The 10,761-nt window shown below is 53.1% G+C and overlaps 1 protein-coding gene across 1 annotated transcript in view; it reads left to right on the top strand.

The window, feature by feature from the left end:
* The window catches only part of TEX29 (testis expressed 29), a 15,059-nt gene extending 6,316 nt beyond the window's left edge, over positions 1 to 8,743 (top strand). Inside the window, exons 3-5 of the mRNA XM_024753973.1 lie at positions 6,976 to 7,045; positions 7,683 to 7,849; positions 8,706 to 8,743. Coding sequence (XP_024609741.1) covers positions 6,976 to 7,045; positions 7,683 to 7,849; positions 8,706 to 8,743 — 275 coding nt within the window. The remainder of the gene's footprint in view (positions 1 to 6,975; positions 7,046 to 7,682; positions 7,850 to 8,705) is intronic.
* The last annotated feature ends 2,018 nt before the right edge of the window (positions 8,744 to 10,761 follow it).

The following is a 10,761-nucleotide window of genomic DNA, read 5'->3' as shown; positions in this document are numbered from 1 at the left end:
GTCTGTTTTTTTTTTTTTTTTTTTTGGTGTTATGAAAAGCATTTTTAATTCTGTATAGAATTTAAAAGACAAAAGCATAAAAATAACTATAAAACTATGTTAATGGATACGATTTATATAAAGATATAATTTGTGACATCAATATAAAGTAGGGGAGGGGAGATGCAAAAGAGGTATTTTTTTTGAATTTTATTTTATTTTATTTTTTATACAGCAGGTTCTTATTAGTTATCTTTATTTATTTATTTTTTTCTGGCGGTACGCGGGCCTCTCACTGTTGTGGCCTCTCCCGTTGCAGAGCACAGGCTCCGGACGCGCAGGCTCAGCGGCCATGGCCCACGGGCCCAGCCGCTCCGCGGCGTGTGGGATCCTCCCGGACCGGGGCACGAACCCACGTCCCCTGCATTGGCAGGCGGACTCTCAACCACTGTGCCACCAGGGAAGCCCCTAGTTTTCTATTTTATACATATTAGTGTATATATGTCAATCCCAATCTCCCAATCCATCCCACCACCACCACCACCCCCGCTCAGGAGTGGTCTTTATTACTTATGTAGATTTGAGTTACTATCTAGTATCCTTTTCTTTCATCCTGAAGGACTCCCTTTAGTATTTCTTGTAAGGCAGGTCTCAGTTTTTGTTTATCTGGGAATATCTTAATTTCTCCTTCATTTTTGAAGGATAAGTTTATAAAATTCTGAGTTGACAGTCTGTCAGCACTTTGAGTGTTTCATCCCATTGCCTCTGCCCTCTATGGTTTCTGGTGAGAAATCTGCTGATTATCTTAAGGCTTCTTTATACACAGCATGTCCTGTCCCTTATGCTGCTTTCAGGATTCTCTTTTGACAGTTTATCGTGTGTCTAGGCGTGGATCTCTTTGATTTTATCCTACTCAGAGTTCAGGGGCTGCTTGGCAATGTAGATTAATGTTTATCAAATTTAGGAAGCTTTTGCCATTTCTTCACATATTCTTTCTGCCCTCTCCTCTCCCTCTGGGACTCCCATCCTACATATTCGATACACTCCATGGTGTCCCACAGATCTCTGAGGTTCTATTAATTTGTCTTAATTCGATTTTCTTTCTGTTACTCAGACTGGCTAATCTCAATGGACTTATCTTCAGGTTTACTGATTCTTTCCTTTGCCTGCTCAAATCTACCACTGAGGTCCTCTGGTGAGATTTTCATTTCCATTATTATACTTTCAACTTCAGAATTTCTATTTGGTTCTTTTTTTTAAATTAAATAATTTCTATCTTTCTGTTGATATCCTCCATGTGGTGAGATATCATTCTCATACTCCAGTTCTTTAGACATGGCTTCCTTTAGTTCTTTGAACATATTTAAAATAAAGTCTTTGCCTAGTAAGTCTAACATCTGGGCTTCCTGGGGGACCATTTCTATTAATGGCCTTTGTTCATGTACATGGCCATATTTTCTTATTTCTTTGCATGTCACGTGTTTTTTGTTGACAGTAGACATTTTAAATAATATAATGTGGCAACTCTGAAAATCAGGTCCTCCTGCCTCCCCAGATCTCTTGCTGTTGCTATTGTCATTGTTTCGTGACTTTTCTGGATGAATTCTGTAACGTCTGTATTCTTCGTGGTGTGTGCTCATTGAAGACTCTGCTTGGTCAGCCTAGTGGTCAGACTAATGGCTGGGCAGAAATCTCTCTGGACACCTGGAAACAATGATCTCTCAGTCTCTGCTGAGGGCCCTGTGTGTGTGTTGGGACCCACCTCCTACATGCAGCCAGATAGTTCCCAACTCTACCTTAACCTTCACTTTCTGCTTGCACAGAACCTCAAGGTCAGCCAGCAGTGCAAGCTCGGAGCCTTCTCAGGTCTCTCCTAGGTATGTGCACAGCCCTGGACGTGCCCACTGCCTTCTGGGTTCCAAGGGCTATGTCACAGCTTTCCAAACCTCCCTGTAGACAGATCATCCCCCAGGTTTTCCCTCTCAGCTTTTTGGTCAGCCTGTTGTTTGCCCCCGACTGCTCTCAACCACCTCAGCCATCGTGATTCTCCACAACTGCCTCCGATTATGTCCAGCAAATGGCTGAGGGAAAGGCTGTTCCCACTACATGAGCTCCAAGTCCAGTCACATAAAGACAACCTTGCGAGTGGGGTCTTCCAGTGAAGCGCCAGATGGAACGAAGTGTGACCATTTTCTGGGAATGGGACTTGGAAGGAGCTTCAGTCCTGTTCCTTACCCTCCGGTGGTACAGAGCTGCTGGTTGTCACCAGGACTGTGGGCTGTAGGTTTTCATGACTATCATGGAACTGGAGAGAGGGCAGGAGAGGTGGGAGCAGGCATGTTAAAATGTCCAAATATCACTGTTGTTACTGAGATTCACCTGTTCATCTTGAATAAAGAGACTGCTGCAAGATTGTGGTTAGTTTCCAAAGTTTTGAAAAAGTTTATTACCTCAATTTTGACCCTTGTTCTCATTGCTTTTCTGAAGGAGGGTATTTGGGGGCAGGGGCTCCTGCTCTGCCATTTTTTCTGATGTCACCCTGAACGTTAATTTTGGGCTTTAATGAACCTCTAGTCCAGCTGTACACAATGGGGTAGTGAGAGAGGTACCACAAGACATAGTGCTTTTTTTTTTTTTAAAGGAGTTCATTCTCCTCCATCTGTCTCATTGTAAAACCCATGGCATCTTACTTGAGAGAGCTGGATGAGTCTCAGCTCTTACACTGTTGAATGATCCATCACATTGCTGCATCCCAGCTGCTCGTTCACTGGGGGATGTGACAGGCACTCCTGAAGCTGACTTCATGGCACTGGGTGGTGGTTTGGCCATCATTTGCTGCTTTTTGCACTTGTCATCCTTTTGTTGCTTTGTGGTTTTAGCAGTTGGGCGCATACACATATCACTATTTGGAGAGCAGCCGATGATTACAATCTGGCTCACTTCATTTCCATCACGGAGTTTTGCTTCTTAGAGGACTCTGGTGTCCTAGGCACGTATGCAACTTAGTTTTTCTGAGGCGTTTACCACGTGGGGCTCCTAAAAGCAGGAAACTTTAACATCCAAAGGGTATGTGAGTTTGTTCCTTCAATCTTCTACATATAAAGAGGCAAAAGGCATTCAATTCCCAGGTCAAGTTACAGGACAGGGCATAGTCTTTGGCCATTAATTATCCCAATTTACTCACATCCTAGTGAAATGGAGCCCTAACAGCATAAGGCAGTGAAATGGATCATTCAGGGAAGAATGCAGCCAGCAAAGGAACAGAAATCCAAGCTGCTGCTGCTGCTTTTTCTTTATTTTTCATCTGTTCCATCCCCTGAGCACCTTCTCATCAGAGTTTTATTGTGGGAGTTGGCCATTTTGTAACTGTTAGTATTTCAGACATCATTTAAGTTAGAGCCATCACCTCATGCCTGTCACTTATTTGAAAAATGAACCTTATTCTTTATAGCACCTTAATTATTAGTGTCCTTAAGGAATCCAGAAAAGAACACGAACTGACGAATTTTTGTCCTTGCAGAGGGCTCATTGTTCTGCAAGTGGGTGTGTCATTTTTGCATGGAGGCGAGTATTAATCCTTTTTCCACTCTTCCAATTATAATAAATGAGTTGTGTGAGCTAGGCTATTTCTTCAGACTTCTTTCGAGCTCAAGAGGTGGGGCCATCTGTGGGGAGAGTCTGGGCAGTGAGCCCTGCATTTGGGTCCTCACTGTGCCCTCAAATTACTTTTCATTTCTTTGATATCCTTCTCATTCAAGACGGCGAGCGAACCTTTGTACCGTGTAAGTTGTAGTATTCGGTGACAGGGTATTATGAGTTCCTTGTACACGTAATTCCACGTTATGAAAACCTTTCACCAACTTCTTACGTTGGCTGCTTTGAAGTGCACATTGTGTTGTGGGATAACCTGTATTATTAGGAACATGAACTTGGGGAATTAGCATTAGATCTTTGAGAAAGAATTGGGGACTCAAAGAGGATGACTCGCTTTCATTCCTCAGTCTTGATTGTAGGGTACAGTATTTAACCTGTCACTTCTTCTAAGTGTTTGACTTCAGTTTCTTCATGGGACTTGCTGAGACGATTTCAAAACTTTCGTTTAACTGTATTTGGGGGAGGACTTGCCAAGATATTCCTTCAGTTGCTGTTGTTTCTGAGTGATCAGTCATAGTCTGTGTTTTATGATAAATCACACATATTGCTTGTGACGAATAGCGAGCTGGCCAGAGACCGTGCAGAGAGAATCATTGAGGTTCAGTCTCTGCCTTCAGGGGCTTGACCTCAAGAACAAAAAGTACTCGCGCATGGAAAGATGTAGAAGACATGCCGACGGTAGAAAACTAAATCATTGACTAAATGTGTGTGTTTCACTAACAGGGATTCACTTACATACAGATTCTGAATTTCATGAACCGGGACACAAAACCACACTAAGGAATATACACTCCTTGGAATCCAAGAATTCGTGGGTTGCCTTCCTGTCCCTTAAAAGCTCCTAATTCATACTTCGTTTCAATTCCATTCATTCGACATCGTTTAAAGCGTACTTTGTGTCAAGGCCTAGGACCCCCTGTGTTAGTTGTCTATCGCCGTGTGACAGATGACCCAAAACTCAGTGGCCTCAGGCAACAACTTAGGGGCTTAGCTGGGTGGTTTGGGCTCCGGTGACTCATGGGAATTGTAGTCAAGATTCCAGGAGGCTGCGCCCGTCGTCCGAGGCCGGCCTGGGGCTGCGCCGTCTGCCCCGTGGGCCTCACCTTGTCACAAGTCTGCCTGCACGTCCTTATACATGAGACGGTCTTCCCCGGAGCCAGCGAGCGGCGAAAGAGCAGGGTAGGAGCCACGGTGGCTCTGACCTCGCCTTGGGGGTTCAGAGGGCAGCCCCATACACCGCAGAAGCGTCTATACCACGGTGTAAATTCCAGGAGGTGAGAATTGCTGGAGGCGTCTCGAGGCCCTGGGGATTCGGGGGTGAGCCTAGGCGCACACACTTCCACGGGAAAGGCATTGTGGAAAGAAAGAAGCCAACCGATTGCAAGGATCCTCCAACAGGAAGTTTCCTAATCCGGTCACCGTCGAGGGGAGGCAGACTGTATCCAGCACCAGCCCCGCCCCCTCCCTGTGAACTCCCGAGCGTGAGCGCCTGCTGTATACTAGCCTCTGCTCGCTGAGTTCCGGCAGCTCCAGGAAACCGAGCACCTGCGTTCCCATCGCTGAGCTATTTGGCTTCAACCCCTTTCAGTTTTCTGACCTCAGCCCCACATCCAGGACCCCCGTGCCCCGCACGACTGCCAGAGCCCCTGCAGATTAGCCAGTGCGGGTCCCACTGGAGTCATCCTCGCATCCTGGGAGGCAACTTTCTCTACAACCATCGCTTGCCTTCTGTTCTAGTTTGGGGTGTGTCCCCCGAGGAGAGATGCCGAAGCCTTAGCCTCCAGCACCTGTTGTGTGACCTTGTTTGGATGTGATGAGTTAAGATGGGGTCATCCTGGAGGAGGTGGGCCCTTGTTCCAACATGACTGGTGTCTTAATCAGAGGAGACACAGACTCGGGAGACACAGCCTCGGGGACAATGTTCTGTGAAGGCAGACACACAGGGACGGCGGCCGTGTGATGGCGGAGCCAGAGGTGGGGTGATGTGCCCATGTGCCTGGGGTTGCCGGGAGCCACAGGAGCTGGAAGAAGCAGGAAGGATCCCCACCTCCACCCCCCAGAACCTTCAGCGGGAGCACGGCTCTGCCATCACCTTGGCCTTGGGCACCTGGCCTCCAGGCTGTGGGCCGATACGTCTCTGTGGTTTCGAGCTGCCCAGTGGTGGCTCCCCTCCGTCATCACAGCCCCAGGAAAGCACCGCCCAAGCGGGGACAACGTCTGATAATGTTATTACTGGTTAAGGTGAAACGGCTGATGGGAAGAAGTAAGGGAATTGAAGCAGATCACGTCACTCGAGGTCGGCGTTTGCAAGCCAGCCAGTCCCCTTCCCCTGAAGGGGCGGAAGGGCGGTGGGAGAGAGGCCAGCAGTGCCGGTGGCCCGGCAAGTGCCACCGTGCGCGAGCCGCTCCCGGCGCCGTACTGGCCGGCGTGCTCGCGTTCCCGCTTTCAAGGCCTGACGTGAGCCAGGTGAAGACAGCGTGCAGGATAGACCCAGGGCGGAAGGGCGTCCGGTTACCGAGCGGAGCAGCGCTCACGCAGAGCCGCCGGGCCTGCGGATGCGCGCTTCAGTCGCCCGAGCGCCGGGCCCGCCGGTGGGGGCCCCGCGTCAGTCCTCGTGGGAGGCTGGTCTCCGGGCCCGCCTGTGAGCCTGGGCGCCGCGAGGCCCCTGCGCTGGAGCAGCCCTGGAGAAGGCTTGCGGGGCTCGCCCAGCTCCGCCTTCCCCCTCCTTCCCCGGCGTGCAGAGGGGCCAGGGATTCACACCGGAGGATGCTCGCGCACAGGGAAGCGCCAGGGTAGCGGTTGCCCCTGGGGCACCTTGAAAGGCTCAGGTTCTTCTGTCGGGGGTGGGCTTCGAGAAGACGTGAGCAATTTGGGGCAGTGCACATCCCTCGTTAATAAAGGAGAGCTCAGCCCATGAAGTTTGAAATCGGACCTGTGGGATTGGTCACCCAAAAACATCTTCTAATGTTTTGGGACAATTGACCTGAGTATTGAGGGACCATTTCCAGGAAGCCGGGGGCAGGGTGCGGGCCCCGGTCACAGGAGGCAAGGAGGCCGGGTGCTGTTCTTTCTGGAGGACAGACAGACGAGGGAGCCTCTCCCCACAGCTGTCCTCAGGGGTCCTCTGGGAGCCACGGGCCGCCCTGAGGGCCTGCAGGTGGAGCCTTCTTCCCTCTAAGAGTGGCTTGGATCCTGGACGTGTTTCCAGGGGGAGAAGGTGGAGAGGCAGGTGCTCAGGGTGGAGCTGGGCCTCAGGGGCAGGTGGAGGGCGTGGCCAACTCCAGGGAGCCTCCCTTTGGTGACGGACCTGGGTCCAAATGATGAACTGAAACTGTTTTCCAGCTTATGTGCAAGTGTTTTCCGCCTTGATCGTGATCGTTGCCGGGGACTTCATCGTCACCATTATTTACAGGTCAGTGCTTTCGTTCTCTGAACCTCACCTGCAGACCCGAGAGGGAGACGAACAGGACGGTGTGGGCAGGCGGCTCCCCAGCCTTGCCATGGGGCACGAGGAGGGCCCTCTGTGGACGCGAGCCTGCGGGGGGACCAGCCTATGTCTTGATAGCGATGCCAGTGGCATCGAAGGACACCTGACATCTCCAGGTGCGGACTCACCTCACCAGGCCCTGGCTGTCACCTGTGGTCCGCGGGCAGGCCTGGAATTCAGCCTTCGTGCGGGGCCCTGGCACCTGTGACATGAACAAAAGCCACTGAGATTAGTTGAGTCACTATGTCCAACAAGGAGGGAAACCGCTTTCGTCCTCCGAGTGGTGCCGGGTGGCGTCTTGACGGACTGGCCTGGCTGTGACCTGCATGGGATGCTCCCCGTTCTGTCCTTGGAAGCCTGGGTGCCACGTGCCGAGTCTGTTCAGAGCACGTGTAAGAATCAAAAATGAGGACTATTGAGACAAAGCATTTTTCTTGGCAAGTACACGTTCATGATCATGAACCTATGTTTTTAGGGGCACGTCCTGGCCGAGGGCTGGGCGGCCCATAGCGTTCTCCACCCTTAATTTCTCTGATTGTGATAAAAACTCTCTTCCCATCAGAGTTGTCCAAGAGAGTAGGAGAGAAAAGGAAGTCCCTACAGAGGTACCTTTGTCCTCCAAGTCCAGCGCTCAAGTGGAAGTGGTGCCCTCGGGCGAGCGGCCGGCGGGGTCGAAGGCCCCGAGCACAGAGCCGTCGCACAAGAGCGCGGAGAGCGGTAGGCAGGGCGGTAAGGCGGCGGGAATGACCAGCTTTACTTCCTCTGTGGTCTTCTCTGGTGAAGACGCTCGGCAGCCATGTCAGCCCTTCTGCGGGTTATACTTGTTGTTTAGTTCGGACAAAAGTCTGTCTTCTCCAGCTGGGAGGGGCGGGTTTGCAAGGCGGATTCTGTCTTCAGCACAGGCTTCCCGTCTCCACAAGGCCATTCCCTCCTGGAAACATCGCCTTCCCTCTCCTGCCCTCCGTGTCCCCTCAGACACATCCTGCCGGGGTGTGGGCAGCGGGACTGCTGGCTGAGCTGCAGCCCAGGTGCTGGCTGGCGGCGTGAGAGCGTCTCCTCCTTCTGCGGCGCCTGCAGCTGTGAAGTGTCCCACCCGCTGCTCTGGTTTCCAGGAAGCCCAGTTGCTTGTCTGGTCACTCACCCTCTTAGGCGGCCTTTGGCCGGAGCCCCTGGCAGGTTAGGGAAGACTGTCCTCAGTGATTGGCTCTGTCCCGGGCCATATTTGTGCGGGAACTCCGTCTAGGGCGCTTGGTATCACGGGTCACAAGGCGTGGCTTTCCTGGAGCAGTGAGCGGCCTGCCCAGACGTCTTCAGGGACCTGGACGTGGCCCTGGCGGACGTGCAGGCCCTGCGCGCACCTTCTCAGGGTGCTCCCTGCGGGGAGAGGTGCAGATGTTCCTCCCCCGGGAGTGAGTGGAGAGACTCAAGGCAGCAGAGACGCCCCGCCACCAAACTTGCTTTGGAGTGAATCATGGCCAAGTGTGTGCCGTGTAGCTGTGTTCACAGGCCCTGAAGAAATTCCCTTGGGGTGGCCGAGTATTCCATTCAAAGCCCACTTCTTTTTGTTTCGTTTTTAATCCCGCAGCATTGGCCGTACCGGAAGACGAAGAAACTGAGGACTGAGGTATGTGCTGGGGACCAAGTGAAGATGGGAGGGAATCTCTGAAAGAAATGGGGCGTCGGGGGAACGGCTGTTGAAATATGTTATGCAATGGCCACCCGATGAGAAAAAATAAAGTATCTTGAAAGCTTCGCGTTCCGTGTCGTGTACCCAAGGCCAGAGTTTTCCCTTCAGAGGGAGGAAGCAGTCGGAGCTGAGACCATGACCCGGGAGCTTTCATTTCTGACACTCGGCTTGGTACTGACCCCGGGACCGGCAGCTCGCAGCGCTGACTCAGCACCGAGGCCCCCTTTGCAGGGCACAGGCTACAGGTTCACAGGGCGGGTTGTCACTCAGACCCACAGGGAGGGCAGGCCTTGCCCAGCAGGAACAGCACGACCCTCCCCAGGGTCCCCCTCCCGTGACAGGACGCACGTGGGTTCAGCGTGACTGACACATGCTCAGTGTGGGTGATGCCAGCCCAGGGGGACCCCGTGGTCTTGGAGAATCCCTGCTTTTATGTTGGAAACTTGCATTCTCCAGAGCTGCACAAAGGGATTATTTGGATAAGAAATCAGCACAAAAAAAGCCCCTAGAAGCCCTTGTTTATTTTCTAGCTGGTAAATTCTAGCGCATGTGGATGTGAATGGTGGTGGGTCAGGGTCTTACTGCCCCTTCCGCCTCACAAGCGTCCTGCTGACCTTGGTTGTCACCCTCGGGTTGGTCTGGGTCAGGTGTCGGCACACCGGTCATAAAGGACCAGATAGCAGCTATTTTAGGCTCTGTGGGCCCTGCGTCCCGACACCTCTTCAACTCTGCTGGCACAGCATCCAGGCGGCCCCAGATGACGGAAATGCCTGGGTGGATGTGGCGGGTTCCGATAAAATCGTTTTTATGACAACAGGTAACAGGGTGGACGTCCCCGCCGGCCGTGGTTTGTCATCCCCGAGTCCTGAGATGCTAGAAGTGTGTTTGTATGACCTGGGTACCTGTGCACTTCTTGGGCTATCTCCAAATAAAGGGGAAGATGCCCAAGGCCTTGGCCAGTGAATGGGGGCGAGCTCTGTCTATAGATTCGTGATGTCCAGAGGGAGTCTGGTCCCTAACTGGCCTGGGCTGGACCACCGCTTGCAGAGATGAGGCGGATTAGATGCCCCAGAAGCAGCACTTAAGCCCCGAGGTTCGGTGCGGGGCACCTACTGCAGAGCTTCTGCCTTTAATGGGAACTGGAGTGTGTGTTTCCAAGGGACGTAGAAACGGCCTCTGGGCATCTCTTCCTCCAGGATAGGTTGGGCCTGTGCTCCCCAGGCCCCAGGCCCCCTAGGCGACTCCGTGGCCTCTGGGCACCAAGCTGCAGGTGGTACTCCCCTCGTTGTTGCTGCCCCTCCCTAAAGCTGCCCCAGCTCAGCTATGTGCCGGGAGGAGGGGCCAGGTCCCTGACCACCTGGCTGCTGAAGGCCCTCTGACCTGGTGGGTCTGGGTGTAGGGAAGGGCTTCCCCATTTTCCGAGCTCAGGGCTTCCCCACTGAGCCACCCTCAAGAGTTTGGGTGCAGGGTCTGCTGAGGGTGGTGGGACGGGGTGTGAAGGCATGGCGGTGCCCTGGTGTGGAGCCAGGAAGAGGGTGGGCCCGGCGGGATGGTCCTGAGCTCCCAGGGCTAGCGAGGCAGTCCGTGTGCGGCCCTCAGGTGAGCCCGGCCGCGGCAGGATGTGCGGGCTGACCTCCCCTGGCGGCTCCCATGGGCCCCTGAGCAGCAGCTGCAGCCCCGTGACCCCCTCGTGGCCAGGTGACACTGACAACATTTAACCACCTGGGTGGCATGTGACGTGGCCCCAGACAAGATCCCGGGCCCCGTCAGCCCCTTATTTTCCAGATTACGGAGGGATTGCTGGGTAGGGGAGCCTCAGGAGGACAGGGCGATGGCTCCTCCTAGGAAGTTCGGAGTTTCAGCCCTGCCGGTCCAGCTGCTGCCGGTCTTGGGCCTGGGGGTCCGTGGGGAGGTCTGTGGGGCTGCGAGGGACACTGCCCACCCCCCCCGGGAA

Source organism: Neophocaena asiaeorientalis, unplaced genomic scaffold (assembly GCF_003031525.2).
Source record: "Neophocaena asiaeorientalis asiaeorientalis breed wild unplaced genomic scaffold, Neophocaena_asiaeorientalis_V1.1 scaffold684, whole genome shotgun sequence".
Lineage (NCBI taxonomy): Eukaryota > Metazoa > Chordata > Mammalia > Artiodactyla > Phocoenidae > Neophocaena > Neophocaena asiaeorientalis.
The sequence above is the reverse complement of the archived record's forward strand: the minus strand, read 5'-3'. Positions and strand labels throughout refer to the sequence as shown.